At 42.9% G+C, this 24,361-nt stretch overlaps 1 protein-coding gene across 2 annotated transcripts in view; it reads right to left on the minus strand.

Annotated features, from left to right (window-relative positions):
• The window catches only part of slc8a3 (solute carrier family 8 member 3), a 124,333-nt gene extending 104,974 nt beyond the window's left edge, over positions 1–19,359 (minus strand). For both annotated transcript variants that reach the window (XR_013792342.1, XM_079529009.1), the window contains exons 1-2: positions 19,072–19,359; positions 6,630–8,494 (exon numbers count right to left, since the gene is read on the minus strand). Coding sequence is in view for 1 of the 2 variants with exons in the window: in XM_079529009.1 (XP_079385135.1) it covers positions 6,630–8,407 (1,778 nt within the window). In the remaining variant the exon portion in view is untranslated. The remainder of the gene's footprint in view (positions 1–6,629; positions 8,495–19,071) is intronic.
• Between the last annotated feature and the right edge of the window lie 5,002 nt (positions 19,360–24,361).

Genomic DNA, 24,361 nt, shown 5'->3' on the forward strand with positions numbered 1-24,361 from the left:
GACATGGTCAGGCACGCACGCACGCACTCCAAGCCATTCTATGTGCCACCTTAGCTCACTTTCACTCTGAGATCCATATTGATTTCTAGTGGTTGTGCTGCGGTGTTGTGCATGGGAGGAAGGGTGCTATGGAGCGCTAGTGACCTTTATCAAAGTATGCAGATGCAGGATGTTGGTGCTGGGGGCCAGGAAGGGCACCTCCATTGGCATTGGTGCCTGTCAGCCTGGGCTGGCAAGGGAATGACATGAGAGCAATGACCTGTATTGAACGCATGTGTGTTCGCACGCACGCACGCGCACACAACAAACACACACACACACACACAGGCACGCAGGCAGGCACGAACGCACGCACGCACGCACGCACGCACGCACGCACGCACGCACGCACGCACGCACTGGCATATGGTGTTCAATTCCAACAGAACAAAGTGATGAGTAAAATTATATGTCGTCAAATGTCTCCAGAATATAAAGGTTCAAGGGTGCAAAAGTGCTGTCATGCCATTAGCTGAGGATTTAAACGACTTACATCATAATTGTATGGGTCTCAGTTTGTTTCAGTAGGCCTACTGACCTTAATCATTTTGTGGGATTCAGGTATCATTTTTTTTCCAAATGGTTGAATGATGGAAACACAAACCAATTGTGACTTCAGACATCACGTGGTGTCTTGTGTCATTTTTCCATTTGTCAAAACACATACCTAAATGTGTTGACATGAACCAAGTACCAATGCTAAGCGGGTCATACTCATGTACTTGACTTTATCCTAACCCTGTTAGGCTGCAGACACTGTCAAAGTTTTGGGGAGGCAACATTTATGAGGTCCCTGCTCATATTTGCACACAGACACTCACACAGGGATAGTCAGAGAGCTGGTGACACGCCGTACCCTGAATTGTGTTATAAATAAGCTTTAACTTAATTGCATTCTCCCAACTGGGAGGAACAAGCGCAGGGGCAGCATATTTGTTGCCACTCAACCTGTGTGTGCACAGTAAAATCCAGTGTTCATTTCACTCTGAGAGTGTAAAGATTAACATGAATGGGCCCAGATTTTTTTACTATACTCTGAGTTGTGCGTGCGTGCAAGCGTCTACTACTGTATGTAGCATGCTCATTGCCCATACATTTGTGCTGTACAAGCTGGCCATTGATGACACTGGAGGAATAGTTGCTTCCTACTAGATACAGAGCCTCCAGCTGGCACAAGATGGAACATCTTCAAGAACCATTGACCCAAGTTCAGACACCCCTGCAACTTTAGAGAATCATTTTATGTCATCTCCTCGTGGGTAATTACCGCAAGGCCTGTGCGCAGAGCCGTAAAGCACAAGCATCTCACCTTCCACATTTCTATGAGAACAGCAGGAAGTGTAGGCCAGGAGTGAGTACACTAAAACAACAGAAGCAAACAACAGACTAGACTCATGAATAAGCAAAACTCTTAATTGAATGCATGTATTGTATACAGCACATCAGCAAACAGAAAGTGAGTTAGCCTGGTATAGAATGTATACAGCAAAATGTTTGTTTGTTTTACTCTGAGTGTACTGTATACAGTTGTACGCAAATGGAGTTACAAATGGATAAATGAACACAGTGGATTTCACAGTTTTGGTACAATTCTACTTGTGAAATATGGTTTGATCACAATTACATTCTCAATATTATATTTACATAGTTTATATACGTAGTTAAATATTTGACAACATTTAACTATATAAACCCCTCTACACAAAATCTCATCACTGAAAAACTGAGTGCATGTGTTTGGTCCGACTAGTCATTGGTCCGAAACACGACAACCCACCTCAAACCCTAACCTAACCATAACCGCAAGAACCGCAAAACAGACGATCTACAGTACAATTCCACAACCAGGGGCCAAAGAAAGCGAGACATTTTTTACCACGCTCAGATTTGAATACTGGTACTAACTACACAGTGCACACCATAGCCAGTTATTTGATCTGAAATCATTTTTAACCAAATTGAATTTGGAGGAAATGTAAGGAGGCAGATCACCAAGAATGGCTTTGAAAATATACCAATGATGCAGCCTGCGAGATCAATGAGAACCAACCCCAACTGCAGCATACAACGTACAGTGATGTGTTCTGAAAGGTGAGTTGGTTATGAATCTCAGTGCAACATGGTACAGGGGATCCAGTTTGGCCAAGGTGGAGGAGCAAGCAAACCTAATGGTATCACCATAGTCCAATTTGAACAGCAAAACAAGCGTTCAATCTGTAGTAGAAGCCCAAAGTGAATTTAAATGTTTTGCACAAAGAATCAATATGAAATTTAAAATGTAGGAGTACTGTATATCCAACCAGAAACCCATTAAGGTATTTGTAGCGCTCCACCCACTCGATGGGAATTCCATCTAGAGTGGAGATGTTCACTGGAGCTGAAATAGCGCGTGGAGTGAACAACATAGCCTTGGTATTTTTGCCATTGTTTATCCCATAAAGGGATGCTAGGATTCATGTAGGCCTAGTTAATTTGCATCTTATCACATAACTTTTCAACGACAATCAGCTCTACTGGCTGTGTGAGATGGGTGGCAGGGCCTACATACTACAGAGAGGTATAAGGAAAGCCTCATGGCTCTATTTTTGGATGTCTAGAAAAGTGTTAACAAGGACAAAAGCCGAGTGGTCAGCAGGACATGGATACTTACTTACTGTATTTGTGGACATGTGTTCTGTCATTCATGAAGCCAAAGAGGGGTTGACAAACTTGACATAATACTCATTCCTGAGGTACGGAGGTTGGGGTGGTGCGGGCGATGGTTGCAAGGCCTCGGTGTGAATGTGGAGAAATTAGAGTCGCACTTCGTATTATGACCCTTCCCCACCCCTTCACCCCTCTACAAATAACTCACTTGATTCTATTTAAAAAAAAATACAAGGTAGGTTTACAAGCATGCACATCTAGTCATGCTCAACCAGACGTGATGACACTTGCAATTATATCAGCAGAACCTACACTGTAAACCCTTGCTGTACAATTTCAGAAAAATCTGCAGTATTATACTGTATTGATATCATAAAGTATTATACTGTAAACTGCAATGCGTTCTGGGAGAATCTGAACAGTATTATACTGTATTAGACAGTATCAAAGTTATTATATTATACTGTAAACAGCAATGCATTCAGGGAGAGAGAAAGTCTCAGCAGCAACAGCAAAGCATCCTGGGAACAGCAAAGCTTCCTGGGAAGAAGACAAGACAAGTCCTACTTTTTATTATGCTTGTCAAATGTTAAAAGGTGATGTATTTATTATTTAAATAATAAGGAAATAATAAGGAAATAGGTAGGCTTTATCTAGTTTTCTGCCATTTAGCAGTGTCATGGAAAAAGCTATTGAAAACTGCATGTGCTCTAGCTAGATAAAATAGCACACATTTAAAAATGGTTGGCTCAAATAAGTGGCTCTTTTATTAAGCTTCATCCTCGGTGCCGGGTGTTTTTGTCTGACCAAACGATGTATTCACAGAGTGCCATATTAGGACCGAAATACATAACATTTCAAAATGGGTCCAAATTGTGTCAAAGGAGATTGAGAGTCAATGGCTCATAAAACAAGGGGAGAGAAAGGCATAGAAATAGAAGTGAAGTATAATGTGGACTAATTATTGTAAAAAAGATGCTAATCGAGAGAGGTCCTGCTCTTTGGCCTTTAGTCAGGGGCAAAGATACACACTCTTTGGTCACATTTAACAGCCAGAGAAAAACTGTCACAGCCTCACACCAAACAGGAAAACCTCACGTGTGCCTGTACAGAAAACAAAAGTAGCATTCCCATTGTTGATATCCATACTGTACACAAGTGGAGGCTAAATCAATTCATGTGGTGAGCACAAGGCTGACCTCGAGGAGGAACGCTATTCTACCGTTAGGGAGCCTTCTATACGCATTCATCCTAAACTTTTGTTTTGCAGTATGGAAATGTTCTCATGAATTTTCCAGTGCACTTCAGTATGAAGTTGTCACATCCGACAATACTCTTTTGTTTCTCTTTTTTGTGTCTTTTTTTATTTTTATACATGCACGCAGAATCTAATTCATTATTATCCCCCACTGTAAATTATGTAAATTTCTGGGAGACTGTCGGGAGTTCCATAACAGCAGCATAGGCTTGCCATTCTGCTACAAACCCCAGAAGGCCCTGATGACGAGGAGAAGAAAGAGATATTCACATAAATATTTGCGGATGTTCTTGCACATTGAAAATTGATCTTGTGCCAACTTAATTGAATAGTAGCTGACAGCGGTTTCCACACAATTATCTGTAAAACATGTGTCATTACACACATTCATCATCACCATGATGTTGAATGGTGAATGTTTGTGTAGAGTGAGATCTGTGATCTATAGCACTGTATTGCTCTAGATTCCCATTGCCCTTGTGTACACCTAGTCTGCACAGTGTCAGTGTGTACTGTGTGCTGTCTGTGCAGTGTAAATTGTCAATACTTTGTCCCCCGCACCAATGTCACCCCAGTACATTTATCGTACTTGTGATTAAAGTGATTCTGACTCTGATTGCTTCATTATCATATCACCTACTTTGAGTATGATGACTACACAACCGCTCCTCTGCAATGTCACTAGGATCATGGCGTTGGATGGAGATCCCAATGACCGCTACACAGCAAAATCCTCAGTGTTAATTTACAAATGGATATTAACTGTGTATGGTAAGAAAGACAATGCTGCTTTTACCTCATTGTGAAGGGGTCAGAGGTGAGACCTTTGGCACAACTCATTCACCCAACCTGCCAATTCATCTCCATAGAGCTTTGATTAAGAACATAAATCACACTCAGATTAATCACAAAGGTCTGGAACTCAAATGGGTAATGGAATGACACGGAGAGAGGCCTAAAAGAACTCTTTCACTGCTTAAATGACATGGTTTAAAAGCATCGTCACTTTACAACACTCTGTCCTATTCTCCCTCATAGCTGGTATTGATGCTGTCTCTGTGTTAGGTTTGAAGTTGAAGCTAAAATTGATAGCCCTAGACAGGAATAGGAGCCAAGCTCTACTTAACACAGCCACCCTAAAGGCAATGGATTTCAACTGATATTTTGAACCTAAAACATTCAAATTCTTCTCCTAGGAAGTGTCACTGTAAAATAGATGACAGCGGAAAGTAACATGCCTGAATTGGCCTGAATCGCCCTCTTGTTTTTTAACGATGGTTTGAAGTGATAAATACTGCCCCCCCACCCCCCACCCACTCCACCCCCAACTGCCAGTATTTATCAAGTTGTGCACTCTCACGCCAGACTTGGTGCGTCTGCAGCCGAAAGGAACACCTAACTCGCAACCAATGCACAACACGACGAATGGATCGATAGAGCAGCATTCCCTCACAATACCGACAACATCACAGCAGTGGTCTCCTAATAATAGTCCCCTCCACCCCCAACACACACACACACACACACACACACACACACACACACACACACACACACACACACACACACACACACACACACACACACACACACACACACACACACACACAGGCCCAAATAAACCCCTCTGGTCGTACCAATCAAGCAAAGCCTCAGGAGGTTCTGAGGCCCCAGGAGCATGCTGATCACAGAGACCACCCCCCACCGATTCAACCCTCAGGAGCGAGCGCCCCAGAGCACAGCACAGCACAGACCCTGCCTGCCAGCCAGCCGGCAAATGCAGCCCTGAGTGGGGCCCACTCGGTGGTGGTGTGTGTGTGTGTGTGTGTGTGTGTGTGTGTGTGTGTGTGTGTGTGTGTGTGTGTGTGTGTGTGTGTGTGTGTGGGGGGTTACAGATGCTTGTCACTTTGATTCAGAGCCAGAGGGTCCCAATGTGTGAGATGCAAGCTGTGAAATAAACAAATCAATATTTCTTATGAGGCACCGTGCTGTCCACATACTGCCGTCTCTATGCATGGCAGTAGGCCTATATGTATCAGAGGAATGGGTCTAAGCTTGTTGTAATTGTACTTATTTGATATTATCATATGTAGGCCAATTTATTATGTGTGTCAATTCTCGTGCAGACCATATGAGACCATATGCTCCTAGTGAGTGCAAGGACCCGGGTCTGAATCTGACCCCCATCTTGTCTTGCATGTCTCTCCTCTCTCTGCCCTTGGCTTCCTGTCTGTCTACAATGACCTACATATCTACGTCCGTCTCTAGACATGGTAACGCGGCCCCGTCTGCCTCTGATTGGCCTACCGACACTGCCAGTCTTCACCAGACTTTCCTCTGAGGTGGATAGCTATGGTGGACAACTGGACACTGATGCGAGGTTACTCCGTGGTGGGAAATAAATCAAAAATATAGCTGCAAGCAGGACCACTAGTACTAATACTGAGCTAGACTATAAAACATTTGTGTATCTGCAAACTCCTACATGTTGCATACAGTAAAACGAAAGTAATATGCAAAAACAAAATAACAAAATGTTCTTATGCATAATAAAATAATATAATTTCCATAGCCTTGAGGAAAAACACACAACTGTGAACAAACCACTGCTGAACAACATTCTTAGCCAACCCATGATTTTACAACAACCACTCTTCAAGAATGAGAAAAATGGGAATTTTCTTACCAGGTCTCGTCGTTTTTGAACTCCAGCTCTCCATAGGTGTCCTCAAAGTCCTCCCCTCCTCCTTTGGCCAGCCCTTCTATGGTACGATAGGGCACGATGATCGTACCCCTCGCACCCGAAGTCCTCAGTACCTTCACTTCCATAATGCCTATGCTTTCGCTCACATGAAATGTGCTGCTCTCGAATGTGAAGATGCCCGAATGGTCGTCATCCAGGATGGTGACAGTGGCCACGGTGGGGAAGCCCAGCATGGCCTTGGGGTACGGGAGGCTGTTGGCAGACAGGACCTCATCCTCCGTCTCCAGGACACGCAGGTTGCTGAGGCGCACAAAGAAGTGCTCGTCCTCCTCGAATATGTCATCATCGATGATGCCAACGCTGATCTCCTTAAACATCTCGGCCGGCTTGAACACCACGGTGCCTTCGGTGAACTCGTAGTCAGCGCCGGCGTTGGCTGAGCCATCCTCCGTCTTGTAGTCCACATAGATAGTCTTGTTGATGTCGCCACCCTTCCTGGAAACTGTCAGAAGGACAGCACCGCAGTTCTCCAGACACTGATAGACGGCAGGCTCGAAGGCAATCCGGGATACAAACTCCTCAGGCTCGTCCACGTGCACCTCCTGCACACTGGCGCTCCTCTTAGCCTGTTCTGCCACGTGCTTCTTCAGGATGTTGCCAGCACCCGTCATCATGCGCGTGGCCTGGATACGGTAGAAGGCGCGGCTCTTTTGCTGGTGGGAGAGGGCATAGTAGTTGGCCATCTCCACCAGCTGATCAAGCTCCTTCTCTGGGTACTTCTGCTTCAGGTCTTTCAGGATCCGAATCATTTCACGCCGGGACTCATCCACCTCTTTGCCGTCAATCAAGCCCATTAGATTGCTGGACGCGCCTCCATCCACAAAGTGCGAGTTGACCATCTTGCCGTCCATTTCGATCCCCTTGGAGCGGTCGTGCTCTGTCTCGATGATGACGCCTCTGTGTTTGTCGGTGCGGTACTTCTTGTGCATGAACTTGTAGAACAGCAGCCGCCGGTCCGCTACCCAGGCCAGGATCACACAGATCGGGAAGAAGGCCAGTGTGAGCAGTCCTTCCCAAATCTGCACCTCATTGGGAGAAAACACTGCCAAGATCATGTAGAGCCAGATGTAAGCAAAGATGCTCCAGCCCGCTGTGATGAAGAACACTCTGAGATGTTTGACCTTGCGGACCTCTCCTTGGGGAACCACAGACACACAGATGCCAAGGATGACAAACATATTAAAGGCAGCACTGCCAACGATCGTCGAGGGCCCCAGCTCACCGGCCCTGAACTCATGTCCACAGACCTCGATTACAGAGAGCAGGATCTCAGGGGTAGACGAGCCCAAGGCCATGAGGGTGAGGTTGGAAACTGTCTCATTCCACACCCGGATAGTGGTGGTGGTTGTCTCCCCATTGGGCCTCTTGATTATGATCTCCTTCTCCTGGGACGTGATGACCTCGATTGCGGCCATGAAGCGGTCAGCAATGATGGACACGCCCAGGAACATGTAGATCAGAGCTACAAAGTACACAATGACCCGAGCAATCTTGTCTCCCATGGATGGATCCACAGGGTACCAGATGGGCAAGATGATGCCCTCTCTGCACTTGGAGTTTCCCCCACAAGAAGTACCATTGTTGGGGGAGAGCGAAGGACTCGGTGTGGTCCGGGCATCCACGCAGACGAAGCCCACAGCCACAGAGACCAGCCCCAACCAGAGGTAGGTACATGGCTTCAATGGTCTTGAGCCCTCCATGCACCCTCCTTCGTCTCAGGGGTCCTTACTGCGCTAACAGTCCCTCTGGGATCCAGCACTGGGCTGTGCTTTGTCTACACACGCCACCTGAACACACAACAGACAAGAGACACAAAAATGTATATGAGTGCCTAAACCAGGGCAAGTAGTCAAATTAATTAAAACGTGATTCTAACTTGTACTCCCCTCTTATTCTGCACATCGCATATTGCTAATTTGCTAGAGATGGTACCTTGTACTATACCTGTATGAGTGAAAAAGAAACTCTTGATTCTTGCCTTCTATTAGGAAATAATAGAGGGATAATTACTTAACAAAGAGTTGTTTGAACAGATGAACAAAACACAAATATTAACATATTTGCGCAGTAAACACCATTAATATGTAATACATCTATTATTAGTTTAAACAAACTGCTTTATTTTTTCTTTAATTACAAGAAGAGGAACTTATTTTGAATTATTAAAGGGACACTTCACCCTTTTTGAAAAAAATAAAATACATAAATGTTAATGATTTAGAACACTTTCCTGGTGTCATTATGTGTATTATGTGGTTTTAGATATTTTATAGATTTTAGCAGTGTCCATGATGTCACAGACACTGGTCTCACTTCCTTCCTGGCTAGACTACATGTTGTCTCAGTAAGACAGCCCTCCCCCTATCCACAAGGAGGAGCAGTACATCAAAGCATTATGGGAATTGTAGTCCAGGAAGGAAGTGAGCCCAGTGTCTGTGACATCATGGACACTGCTAAAAATCTAAAATATCTAAAACCACATATTACACACATAAAGACCCCCAGGAAAGTGTTCGAAATCTTCTAAACATCATTAACATAATTTATTGCAAAAAGGGTGAAGTGTCCCTTTAAAGGAACCTGGGTTAATTCTGGGGCTTTATTATTTTTGAGAGTACCTAAAAGGGCTGTTTTGAGTTTGTTTTGTGATTTCCTTTTGTTTGGTGGGAAAGTGCATGGGGAAATGAAATCCGAAGTGGATTTTTGGTTTATTTTTTAAGTGACTGAATTTGATTTAAATTCCCTGGCCCAATGACTTTCAATACAAGAAAAACTAAACTTGAATTACTGTGTGTTGTGTCTGATTATTATGATTGTGTTTTTCTGCATACAGTACATACAAGGGTCCTGGTATGATTTATGGTTAACTTTTTTAGTAAACCATAAACATTTTGTAGGCGTTCATGAGAGGATACATGCAGCCTTTGATTTTTTTTTTGCTGTTTTCATTTAGTTTAATATTTTATTCTTGTCAGGCCTCGCCCCGAATTGGGACCCCAGCAACAAAACTAAAAGGTACCATTTCAAACCGCTACATTACATGTATCACTTAGTACTATTAATATATTATGCATGCAATAATGAGTAAGTAGCCTATTGTGTGTTAATATTGAATCCCATAATAACTCAATGTATTAAGCTATTCAGCCCCAAGGCAATTATGAATCATTTTAAATTCCTCATTTTTTGTGGTAACAACTGCCTTATCAAACCGGAATGTGAAACCATGCATACATTTTACTGTGAGAAACAGTGCAACCACAAGAGAGATTTTTCCTGAATTTAGATGAGAAAGAATTGAAAGTATTCAAATTATCCTATATGTGAAACTTCAATGACTTTCTGCCTCGTATTTTACAAACAGCATAACCATGAGACATTTGTGCTATCTGCTTGCGGTGGGACGGAAATACTTCCCCATATTCAGAAAAGCAAATGTTTTTTGTTGTTTTTGTCCAAATTTCTAAAAAGAAAGAAATCTGCACATCTTCAACTCGTTTAAATAGGACTTGACAATTCTTCTGATGGTTATGTCAAACTCAAGGCCCGGGGGATAAATCAGGCCTGTGAATGAATTATCTTTGGTCCGTGGGATGATATTTAATTACTATTAGAACTGGTCAGCGTCAGCTGGCATATTGCATGCACCACCATACTACTACTACAAGTCCCACAATGCACTGCAAGTGCAATAGTGCATTGGTGCATATGCACGAGCACAATATGCCCATAAGCTCATTGCCTGTGGTCAACTTTCAGCTACCCCTCTCCCCAAATATGGTTAAAAGAAAGGTGGATTCTGAAAAAAGGGGATTTCAAGCCAGGTGGGAGGCAGTCAATTGGCAATCAATTGGCTGAGGCAGAAAATTTGCACAGGTGAGGGGACTTGGCCTCATTAGGCCCACTGGCAGAGCCTGACCAGAGCCTTTTGTGGAGTTTCTGGACAACGGTGTATGCCACAGACTCGAGGCCAGGCACTGCACTCCCTGTGGGGGTGTGGAACGCTTGTGTCGAATTTGAAGTCGGTGGGGCGGGGGACCGCATGTAATTCCGACGGAGCATTAGTCCGACATACAACCGTATACACACACACACACACACACACACACACACACACACGCAGACAGTGGCACATTTATAGTTAGATGATTGTTGGCTGTGTTAGGTCCAGGTTCAATATGTGCAATAATTTCAATACGTGTTAAATAAACATTGAACCAGTCCGGCCTTCGACTTATTTTATTTTGGCCCACTGTGTATTTGAGTTAGTATCCCTAATATAGACCTTGGGCCAGAGGCAATAAGAACAAGGATAACAGATATCCAGCCCTAACTTATGAGCTAAGAGCAGCTAGAACTAATACTACACATTTCGGGCCTTATCCTCGTTGGCTCTGTGATCATTTAGTGGGCCAAGAGGTTAGGTGGGGGCCCTGTTGCAGAGGCTTTGCACCTTGGGGCTCCCAAGGCACACAGGCAGTTTAAGCTCAATTATAATTATCTCTCAGAGATATACCACCACATCCTGTGACAGTTAATCATTCTGTCCCTGGGAATACACCAGAGAATTAGAAATTGTATTAAAATCAAGCTAATGTCCCTTCACTGTACTTTTCATTAGCCTGTGTTGTTAATTTTGTTGTTGTTAAATTTGCCAAAAGTCACATCCTTGTGTTCTTATTTCTGACAGAAAATAATGAACTGTTTTCCTTTTTTTTTAAATATATAAATGCAATGTAGTTCAGTACATTTCAATGTGTATTGTACAATACACATTGTACAATATTACATTAAGAATATTAACAATATTACATTAACTCAAATGCAAAACACAAACTACTTGATGTTCTCAAACAAAATGTGTGATAATGGATATCGAATATTGTGCCCGATGAGCAGCCAATTTGGATCACTGACAAGTCCTTTGACAGACCTGTGACAGAATTCTTTCCGCCAAGTTGTGGCTAGTCAAATAAAACCTGGCATGTTTGAAGGACTCACACCAATTGAAGTGCCAAATATTGTCTCTAGGTCCTGAGTAGAATCAACATGGAAATGTCTACGAAAAGCTGTTCTGGCAAGGTCTTGTGTGCATATTCAGGCTGTTGAACAAAGATTTCCTTCTGACACACTAAACATAAGCACGTTTTCCTACACTTTCATATTCCATTTTGGAACAAAAGTGTTACCTGTTACTCCTTACAGTACACAAAAGGATTTTCTTATTTTGAAAGCAAAGGTCATAAGAGAGCTAATAACTTATCCCATAATGAGATTTGCTTTCAAGCCAGCTGTGAGGGAGGGTGTCACATTTTTAATGGTTAGAAGGTTAAGCTCACAATACAGAAATGTACCATGTAGGGATTCAGGATAATATTGCTCAAGGACACTTCAAATTTACTTCCCAACATTCCTGTTGATGGATACATACGCTGACAGCTGTAGAGATCAAACTTATTTTTCAGTTACAGCACTGATCATCTTTTTAAACAATACTCTAGCACTCTGTAGCATTTGGAAAGGAAGTCTGCAAGATCTACAGTAACAAAGACGTTGATCATGAAGCATCCTGCTCTTGTGGGTAGAGGAGACGGGATAACAATAAAAGAGGGTAGAGGAAATGAGAGAGACAGAAAGAATCTAAGAGGAATGGAATGAGAATTATAACTGAATCAGCATAGCTGTTTCTATGGACAGGAGCCAGCTTTGCCATTCCCGAGAGAAGAGACACAGCAACACAAACAAAAACAAGCTGAGAGAAACTAATTGAGTGACAAAGTTGTGACTTAATGAGAGAATATTTGATTCTGAAGGCAAAGGTTTTTACACTGGTTATGGTACTTTCTCTCTGTCTGAGAGCAGATGAATACTTGGTGTGGGATAAAAAAAAAAAGGCCTATAGTTGCAAGCAGCGATAAGACAGGACCAAGCAGGAAGGCAATAAGCAATGAGAGAGAGAGAGAGAGAGAGAGAGAGAGCTGATCCAGCTGATCCTGAAGCACAGCAACAATATGGCATGTGGATGACCAACAAGGTGGCCATGGTGGAGCCGTCAGCGCAGAGGGGAAGCCAGTGGAAAGCAGTAGAGGGGATAACCACTGCTTCAACTGTTTTAGATTTTAGCTTGTTTTATTAGTGATTATTGCTCGGCCCTTGATTTTAGCCTGTTATTTTTCTTTTCAAAGCTCAGTGTCCATCTCTGACACAAACAATCCCTGTCCACAAACAGGAATTGGTGTGGCCCAAATTGGCCCCAATTAGTGTTCAGGTGTGCTTCAACCTATTTACATTCCTGGAATCCAGTTTGATTCATGTGAGCAGAGGTATGGTGAGAGAGCTGATTGTGATTTGTTTGCTTAATAAAGAACATTAAAGTTCATAGTTTGTTGTTTCTGTTTGTCTATATCCTACCTAACAAGAGTGCACCATTGATAGGCATTAGGGCCTGGGCAGGCCATACTTAACCAAAAAACAGATTTTGGTGTGTAGAACACAAATCTGAATATTTCAATTCTGATAAACCTAACCTACAAAACTTGTTCTAGAAGAAAGAAATTAAGTTGGGTTGAACCAAGAAGTCCCTTCTGGCTTGGTCCGTTAAAAAAACGAATTCCTCTGAAGGAATGAACCTTTATTTTTCAGCACCACTAGTGGCAGGGCTCGAAAGATGACCATGTTGTTTGGTCAACCACTTTACTCACAAACAAGATATCAAAAATGACTGGCTGGAATGCCATGGAATTAGCTTTATTCTCCCCAAATGATGAGTTTTTGTGAGGGTATACCTACTCTAGGGGACACGGCGAGAACATGCAAAGTCCAGACAGATCTGACAGAAAGGCTTTTTCACCAACCCGACCTAGGGTATGAGCATTGATAACACTCCCCCAGCACCCACAGCTTCCCTGGCGGGAATCAAACCCAATTGCAATGAAAACTCACTTTCGTTAATTATTTGGGGGCCACTTGGAACACCCTTGCAGCCCAACAGTGACCCTGGCCCACAGGTTGAGAACTACTACTGCTTTACAAAATCAATCGATTAATCTTATCTAACCTAAATTGTCAGATGGTCAATGGGTAGACAATGACATAGGCCTGATTTACACTGGCAGCCAAATCTAGCCTGAATGTAGCCTGAATCAGATCTGTGTCACTTCAAGTCAGAAATCCGATTTGCTTAAATAAGTCTAAATGCAGACAGGTCACCTGGAATCCGATTTTTTTTAAATGTGACTTGAGTCACATCCAGACTTGGTTTAAAATCTGATTTAAATCCGATCTGAGGCTCAGTCTGAATGCAACGACCACATGAAGTGACCTGTCACATATAAAACTGTCCAAACGTCACTTGCAGCACGACCAGAGCACTACTGACGTGACGTCATTACAGAGCGCGAGTATTTTCATTTAAGTAAACAAACAAGAAAGAGAGACAAACAACCAAACGAGAGCAAAAGAAAGAAAACAAGCGAGAGGACAGAAAAGAGAGAAAACTAGAAAAAGTGCCCTTCTGGGCACAGGTCTCCACCAGGAGGATAGGAGTGTGTGTGTGATGTTTGGCAAAATGTTTAGGAGCAGTGTGTGTGTGTGTGACGCAGCTTGGCCTGTTGTAGCGCCACCATGAGGCTGATTTGAAAACTGTCAAGTGGCATTTCTTCCAAAGCCTAGTGGGAATATGCATGCACAGTTTCACCACAATCGGACGCTGCATTGAGTAGTTGTGGCGATTTGTCCAAAACGGGTACAAAGTGGGCTACTCCTGAAAAGTTTAGAAGCCAATCGTAGCCAATGAGGGTGGATTATGAGAAATCAAACAAACCCGTCTTGATCACATGACTATGGAGAGCATGTGTACCGATTTGTGTGAAATTTGGATAAAATCTGAAGGAGTAATATTAGAAAATGTGTTTTACATATGTCGGCCTCCTGGTGGTGCTATAAAGAAAAATTCCAGGCAAAGGTTTTTCCTTGGCCTCTAGGGAGTTGGCATACAAAGTTATCCACAGATCCGTGCAGTTAGAGGTAAAAACACTTTTCGGCCAATTATAGCGCCACCATGAGGCTGAGTTGAAAATGTTCATGTGGCATTTCTTCCTCGGCCTAGTGGGAATGTGCGTGCACAATTTCACGGAAATCACACGATGTGTTCATGATTTGCAGCATTTTGTTTGAAACTGAGTACTCCTGCGAACTTTGGAAGCCAATCTTAGCCAATCAGGATGGAGTCTGAGAAATCTGAAAGAGCAGTTTCGTTGAATGGCTCTAGAGAGACTGTGTACCAATTTGCGTGATGTTTGGACAAAATCTGTAGGTGTACTGTCCAAAAACTTGTTTTGCACAAAGCGGCCTCCTGGTGGCGCTATAACAGGCCGTTCTGGAAATGTTGGGGCAGAGGTTCATCGTTGGCATCCAGGGAGTGTGTGTGCAAAATTTGGCATTGACCGGGTTAACGGTGCCGGAGATTAGCTGTTCACAGACGGGCGGACGGAGTGCAAAACATACTCTCTCCCCATGCCTTCGGCCTGGTGGAGACAACAATAGTGCAACACACGTTTGTTTTATAGGAATAATGTCACTTCATTATGTCAGCATTACAGCGGACGCCGGACAGATGGTGAAATCTGTACCAAAGTTGCGTTGAGTTGTTAAAATTAGTCTGAATGCACAGATCGGATCTGGTCCCTTGCAAACGGTAGTGTGAATGACCGGGCCAAAAGGATTTGATTTGAGAAAAAAAAATCGGATTTGAATCGGATTTGACTTGATGTGACTGCAGTCTAAAGCCGGCCTATAGTAGGTCAGTGATACTAATTACCAACCTGGGGACCCCTCCCCCACTCCCAACCTGACAGCCCTCATTGACAGTGCACAGTAAAAATCCATAGTGTTAATGTAACCACTTAAGTATATATAATTTGTTATATGCTGAATAGCAAAAATAGACAATACGTAGCTCATATGTTAACAATACGTAGCTCCAATGTTAACCAATTTAACTTGTAGATCTGATGTTTTTCACAATGTTTGGCTATTTTGACATTTGTTTTAAACATTTACGGCAGGCCTGTAATGACCTATAACGCCCTGGATATTGATGCCAGGGTTAATGAGGTTAACTCGGAGAGTGTACAAAACAAATGTAACTAAATGTAACCACATCAACACTTAAATTGGTTGAATGGTTATTGAGCCTGCCTAGAACTCCGGTGGTCCCAGATACAATTCCAACTCAGCAATGTGTCAAAGTGTCCTTGAACAAGACATTTAACCCCTAACTGCTCCCACGCTCCTCTGTGGGCAGCACTCAGCTAGGTAAACCTGAAAGTCATGTTATAGGTAAAAAAATAAAAATAACTAGATGAAGTGCCCCTCTGGGGACACGTCTCCACCAGGATAATAGCGTTTGTGATGTTTGGACAAAATATGTAGGAGTAATATACACATAATTTTTGTTTGTTTTTGTGCAATAATCTGTCGTCTGGTGATTGTACACCAGGGCAATTAAAAAGCATGGCATAGAAATAGATAAATCCAAAAGCAAACCACCAGATCATCACAGGAATCTAAAAGGTGTGGGTTAATAGTAACATGGAGAACAACAAGCCACTTGCCTTGATCCAGCCATTGTATCATATAAAATGCCATCATCAGAAAGATCATGTTGAAATGGTAGGCTACTGACTGTAAATACTTGGCACATCATATACTGGTAATGTTGAGTCATACCATTACATAATACAATAATGTGTTATTTTATTGTAGGTCTAATAGAGCGTCGCAGTCGCAGCCCCTTTCATGACGACGCCAGGCCCAGGAAATAATTCCCAATGCATTTTTCCCATAGACATTTCAAAAAGTATTTATTTAAAGACCTTTTACGCGTTGTACAAAGCCAACTCGAGTCGTGACAAATGATGACAATAAACACAATATTTTAGACCAAACAAATAATTACAAAGAAGAAAAACAAGAAGAAAAGTGTTGTAACCTGCCGTTTTCTTCTTCTTTCTAATTATTTGTTTGTTGTCATGATTTCTCACAACTCGAGTTGGCTTTGTACGACGCTTAAAAGGTCTTTAAATAAATACTTTTTGAAATGTCTATGAGGAAAATTAACTGGGAATCATTTCCTGGGCCCTGGTAGGGGGCGGGACTGCAACTCTCTATAGCAGGGGTGCCCACACATTTATGACGTGAGATCTACTTTCAAAATGACCAGCTCAACAAGATCTACCCACTGAAAAAATAAGTGTACCATTGCTGAAAATAGTTTAAATATATAATGTACCTGGGGGGGCTTTGGAATAGGAAGGGGGGAAATTATGACAGGCAGTTTCTGCTGTCAAAATATGTCCCCCGTATTTAACTTAAACGCCCAATGCATTCTCAATGGCAATAGCACAAACTTTGGCATGCTACTAGTCCTACATCTATAGTGAGAGAAAATAATGAATTATTAAATAAATGAATTCCTCATCCTCACCTGTTTAATAAATATGCCTTTGTTGAAATTCAAGGTGCTCAAGTTCCAACTGCAGCACACATCCAATAACTATGGTAGCCTACTTCTATATGACAGCCTACTGTTCTACCTCCTCCACCCAAAGTAAGTAAGTAGGCATACCCCCACCATGCATGCACCAACAACAGTCTAATACAGCAGAATAGAAGAAAAAGAAGAGGGGAAAAAAACACATGCTTCAATGCCTTCAACCCAATCCCCATCCACTACTGCCAATATTGATTGATTGATTGATTGGTTGGTTGATTGATTGATTGATTGGAAATCCATTATGAGATCCTGATGTTAACAATGTAAACCTCATAGGTGATTAAATTTAGTTACCAGCTGATAATATATCAGTGTTTTACCATTTGTGAGGTATTGATTTTGTCACGCCTACACCACAAATTGCATTTGGGACAGGCAATGGATAGTGGCCCATTATTTAATTTCTCGATGTGTAGCCTAACCAACAGCGGAACCATGACTCCTCAATTAAGAGCTACACAAATTCATTTGCATACTAATTACTGTTTTAAGCAAATGTGTTGTGCATTGTGAATAATGCCATTGGCATTTAATCAAGCCAATTCAATATAACCAAATAATTGGCCTCTAGCCTGCCTATTCAAAATCAAATAGCTTTATTACTTAGAGTCTATATGCTGCCGTAATTACAGCGTCTCTTGCTAAAAGCAAAGGTGGATACGTAGAAAACAAGTGCAAATATATATTTGTTACGTTCTTAAGTTCTTTCATATCCTACCAAACACGTTGCCTCAGAGCATCGAGGCTGCAGAGCTGACCAGGGTCAGGTCGACACTTGATGAGACAAGCATCTGAGCGACAGAGCGAGTGCTAACGTAGGCCTATCTGCATGTATCTGCATGGCTATCTCGGATCTCTTTCCCTATTTTGGGAAAGAGTCTTGTTTAAGGTGGTTATTTGAGATCCCCGTAAGCATGGACTCAGCACAGCAGACGACACGGGGGGACAGCCTCAGCTGTTGCTGATAAATCATCGTGTGGCCGATTCCCCCTCACAACAAATATGCGGCCCTGTGTATTGCCTATAGCTGAAGCAGGGGGAATCCCTAGCTATACCGTATCACCGAATCGATAGACATTGCTACAACTTCATACGACATACGTACAGTAGGCTACACGTTTGAATAAGATTAGGCTACCCTCAGTAGCCTGCTTGTAAAAACATTAACAGGCCTATATTGTCAGCATCTGGAAATGTCGCCAAGGCAACCCCAAGCAACTGTAGGCACGGCAAGCGCACCTCTTATAGGCTAATATTAATAGCGCTGTCGATAGGTCTCCAAGACAAGTCCTGTATTTGAATCCTAGACGTCTGTCCTATAATAAAATATGGCCTATATTAGTTTTCTAATGCTTTTGGCACACTTAGCCTACTTACTTAATGTCACGCCCACCATGTCATTGCATCATAATCTGCAAATTGAATGAAGAGCTAGGAGAAGTAGACTGGCAGGTAGACCCCGCGCACGCACGCACGCGCGCACACACACACACACACACACACACACACACACACACACACACACACACACACACAAAAGCGCACCGTTCGGGTCCTCACGCTCAGCCAGAGTGATGGACTGCCATTGCCAAATTGCAACCCCACATCCAACTCACAACGATCATGGGCTCATTTAAATCCAGTAGCAATTTCTGTTTCTGTAAACTAGCCTACGATTTTATGTGAAAAGTGAGAGTCGCTCTTATAGCTTGATAAACCTTTCCCCAGGCTTTTGGGGTAGCTATTTGTTGAACTGATGGCAAACGCTAATATCAGTTTAGGTACGTCAATGCATTATTTATAGCCTACCTGGATTTGTATTCCGAAGAGTTTATATGCTAAAGAGACTGCTTTGGGCTGCCCGTTTCCAACCCGATGTAGGCTATTATCGCTCTCTCGTCTGTCAACAGTCGTCTGGATATAATTCGTTATAGGCTATGAGCGTCTCCAGGGTCCAGCCTAAACGTGCTCCTCTCTCCCGTTGCGTGATCGCTGCCCTGCACGGAGACGTTCAGCCCCGGTGTATTGGATCAAACCGGCTTCTAGGTGATCTCCTTTCGTCCTCTCCTTTTGCCGTGGCACCCTTCTATACCCCGTCTGACGGATAGACCGGTCGGGAAGCTGTCAATGATGAGGGAGGGGAGGGGGGGGGGGTCGTTATTTTAAGGTCGCAGCCTTGGTGGAGATGGAACCTGTGAGACCCTCCAAACGGCTCTCCCGCAAGCCGTGAATCAGCGCCTCTCCTCTCCTCCTCCTCGCCGCCTCCTCCTCCTCCTCTCCCGTCTGCGATAGCGCAAGAAGAAATCTGTGATGTCGGTCCTCACCTCACTGGTCTGCCGGTCGGAAAGCTCCCTCCGAAGTGAACACCTTTTGGGTGCCCTCTCCAGATATGGCACACCACAATAAATATTATATGGCCACGAGTCCACGACTGTTACATTCCTTCAAACGCGAATCAATCAGTTCGTTGCGCATATCGGTTAGGCTATTTTAATTTTTGGCACGCCATCGGAATGGCTACGGGTTTTCTGTTTCCCTTGGTCCTCGGTGCGGGCTGCAAGTCAGTTTCCGTAGCTTGTGTGCCAATGTCCGAAGATCATATATGGTTTATTATCCTTGTGAAAATACATAGCAGGATTTTTCCAACAGCATACTACATAGAAATGTGCGATTGCTATTGCGCCCTACACCCCTCCGCCCCCCTTTTCCAAAAGTCAGACACACAAGGCGCGCATCTACGTCACCATCAGCTGGGAGAAACCTGCACCACAAAGCGAGAAGAAAATGATGTGGGCCTTCGCTCTATCATGACAACTGTTAAAGGGAGGATCGAGGGAGGTGGAAATAGCCTGTTATTAATATAGCATTAGCATATGTGCTATTTTGGTAACAGGAAGAGTGGGCACTGGGCAATAAGGAAAAGTGGGCACCTTATGTAAAATAGGCTATTTTCCCAAACATTTACAATATAAAATAAAATATTTTGGAAAAGGGTTTTACGTAATAAAGTATACATGATTAGATCATGGTTGAACATTCGCCAATATGGCACATTTCTACAATTCAAACAAATTATACCACAACCTGTTTATCCAATCATTTTGGGCATGAACAAGAAGTTAAAGGATACAATATAGCTGCAAGCAGCGATAAGACGGGATCAAGCAGAAAAGCAACTATAGACATTTTGTGCATCATCATCAAGCTATTTAAATATTAGTAGTAATTTAATTGTAGCCTACTGTTGATGCAAACATGTGTCCACGCTGTGATTTGGTTGAGTCAGTGCTGGATCACAAAGCCCCAGTTCACAGCAACAATTAACACATGTACATTTACGTTACGATCTGTGTACTTTACTTAACATCAAGAAAAGTAATCCATGAACTATCAAGTGAAAGCATGAGGCCAGTTTTTAAGACATAACACATGCACGTCTATTCCCGTAACAATGCACAAGACGGCAGAGCTGGAGCGCCACACCTATACCATCAGTTCCCAGGACTTCCAGCACGACTTGCCGCACCCAAGCCATGCTATTCAGTACTCATACACTGATTTGGCGGAGCCCAGATTCAAACCCGTGATCTTGTGGTTCAAAGGCGAGAGCTCTACCGACTGAGCTACCCGGTCACACAATTAGTTGTTTTATTGTAAACAGCAAAATCATTCAGTGTTTTTAATAACTGTGTGTGTCCCTATGTACATTTTGAAAGGTCACTAAACACTGACTGCATGGAAAGGTCTATGCCTATTGCCTATAGATATTGTTATAAATGTCCTTTGAGAGTTACTGAAAGATGCATGACACTTTAACCTCTTTAACCCTCTTGTCCTGGTTTTGGGGATGTCATTAACCATTACTACAGTGTGTTCGCTGTTAATTGCCCTCTTCGACTGGGATTTCAGGTAATGGTCCATAGACAGTACATCCAGACCTAGGCGACAAGGCGTGACCAAAAAGGAGTCTCTGCCTGGTTTTTAGACAGCTGGTGGATGGTAATGAAGCTCCACCCACGCGGGAAAAAGCCGCGTCGGCAAAGCGCTTCCTGTTTTCTGGCCGACGCGGATCTCATTCCATATGTTGATCCTTCCCCATCCATCCTTCCTCTTCGGTGTCTCCCTTTTGACTGATACCTGTCCATTTAAACTCTAGACGGGCCTGGCCCTGCACCAAAGTTATTAGTGCAGCTGCGCCCGTCAGCCGGCGAAAACATTCTCAACAGGCCCGAAAATGAAGGCCAAAAGAGCAGTGTCTAATGTATACAAGGCCTTGGTTTCAGCCAGGACTAACTCCACAGAGTAGGCCTTCAAATGGAGATTACTATCACTACAGTAGATGATTGTGAAAAGAATGTAAAACACAATGAACGTCCACCAACTCAAGAATGTGGAGGGAATTCTGTTGGAAGAACCTATAACCTATAATAAAATTAAATTGATTGTATTCATCTGTAATATATGAATAAAAGAGCCCTTTTCGTTTCCTTTGTTTGACTTATTTTTGTCTTTCCTTGTTTTTTACTGTTGTGTTTTTTCTTTGTTTGTTTTTTTGCTGTCCTTGTTATCCTTTTCCTAATAAGTGAAAATAAATGCAGAAAGCCACAGAACAGAGGAGAGTTGCAGTCTTTCTGGCTTTGTGTGATGATGAACCCCTCGGTCTTTGGGGATGGAGCCTATGCACAGCAGTAAAATCAATTGGATCCGATTTTAATTACACAGCTCAGCACTATATTACAGAATCTTATTAGCCTGTTCAGATTTCCACGCTTGTTAAATCAAACGTGTAATTCAAAAAACACAATCAGGCCCCATAGATACCCCCCTCCCCAAATGCCAATACAAAGTTCCATATCGCCGACGCCTTCCTCTCTGCTCTGCACTTTCCTTCATCCGCCCTCATGTTATACCCTGTCTTCTTCCTCCTCAGTCACCATGATATGCCATAAAATACTCACACCCTCTATTACAGAAAACAGACCCGAGTTGCACCTGTACTTGGTGCTCTCTTTTTTCCCTCTACCAAATCTCTTCGCTGAAAATAGCTTGAGGTTGTAGGTCTGCTATTTTCAGTCAATGTTTACCCCCAGAATAGGGATGATGGGGCTCAAGTGGTCAAGGAAATGGGAAAATACCATCCGACTTAACCACTTCAATACAATTACTTCTTTGTTTAGTTTGTTGTATGTCAAATATTAAAAAAGTTGATCTACAGCCAGGCTATTTTTCTCGAATATTCATTCATTAATTCTTACCAAATGTTCTCCTATTATCACATGCCCAAAATAGGGATGCTAGGGTTCATGTGGTTAAGTAGTTTGCTCTGCAGGGCCTCTAGGCGCCTGTACACTACAGTGCATGCTGGGATTGGAATCCACCATGTGTTCTTGCTTCACTCATCAAATTCATCCATGTGTAAATTGACGATTAATGGATTTTACTTGTAATCAACACAGCAGGCCTGCATTCGTTAACCATGGGCCAGAACACCAGGTGGGACTGACTTATATGTCTGTAATTGACAGAAATTGACTGGCTGCATTGATTCTGTGAGAATAGAACAGGGAACTCCATTTCTCTCTTCAGTGCGTGTATATTCCTTCTTCCCGTTTAGTTTTCTTCATTCTTTCCCCACTGTGCACTTGATGGCAGTTTGCAGCCCTGGATCAGTTTCATTAAAACATTTGGCATGCAGCAGCAACCAGCAGTGAAGAATCTGGAGCAGGCAGCAAGCGATACAGTAGCGCAAGAGAATAGTGCTGCACTTGCACTTTGTGATTTGTATATTCACTCTCTTTCCCTCTCTTTCTTTCTACCCCCGACCCCACCACCCCTTGCTGTGCTCGGCACTCTGTCTGCAGTTGCACATGCTGATAATTTGTAGGCTTAAATTGCAACAACGTCAGTATAGAAGACTAAGAGAGACTGCAGGGGACATGATCATCTTTTGTGAGGAGACTTTTTAGATTTAGAAAACCATAGCCTGATCACAAGAATGGCCTAGTCTACAGCAACGCTGCTTAAAGTATGGCCTCTACTACTTTTATTTTGTTTTTTTTCTATAGTTAACACCTCTTGGAAGCATGATTTTTTACTATATAGAATGTTATGTGCAGAACTTGCCACCAGAGCGCCCCTTTTCCAATGCTTCTACTGGAGGTGTGGAGCTTATCTGTACTTCCTCAAACTCTTAAAGCTGTGTGATGTCCAATCCCACAAACCTATCATGGTCATTTATGAAAATTAACCATTTGCTGAATCTTTCCCCCCACACCTCCAGTCAGCAGCACATCCATTTCCCAACAGTTGGTGTCAGGCGTAGTAGTCTCACGTAGCCAGACAACTATTCCACATTCTCCGAATGCTATATAGTCTGGAACTATAGCCCCCATGAGCTGATTAAGGAAGCTGCCATTTCCGTTCACGAAAATATATTTAAAAATATCTTTACATTTTATTTTTGTATTTTCTTTCCTGCTAAGCAACAAGCTATATACAGTATGCTTAGATGATTTATATTTATATTAGAATAAATTTGCGCGACTGTAAAGACGAAACGGAAGTGGGGAGGAAGATCCACTACCGCTTTATCTTTAGCTTACGCATGATTGCTCTTCCGTTGGTCCAGACCATAGATATATATATCTATGGTCCAGACTGTATGATGAAGCATTTGGAAATTGCGAGAGTCAACAGTCTGGTAACGCGAGACTAGGCACAGAGCAATGCAGAAGGCATGGGATTTAGCAGGAAATTGGAACAAAAGTAGGTGATACACAATGGTGGTTTAAGGAAGTAGATATGCTGCCCTAAAGATGTCCACCTGCTGCATCACACAACTTTTTGCCTCAAATAGTTCAATATCTCCACAATTGCATGAATGTCTTTCATATATAAATCTGTAAATAGAACCTGATAGTAGTAGTAGTTTTACTAGTGTTATGTGCAGACCAAGAGAGTATACAATATTATTTGCACAAAAGCTTGACAACACCACTGCTGTTCTTATCCACTTGGGGGGTTTTTGCATTCAAATTAGCCTATAAATGTACTGCATGCAACCCAGTGCATCACAGATGGAAGGAAGCCCAGCGCTAAG

Source organism: Electrona antarctica, assembly GCF_951216825.1.
Source record: "Electrona antarctica genome assembly, chromosome: 18".
NCBI classification, from domain to species: domain Eukaryota; kingdom Metazoa; phylum Chordata; class Actinopteri; order Myctophiformes; family Myctophidae; genus Electrona; species Electrona antarctica.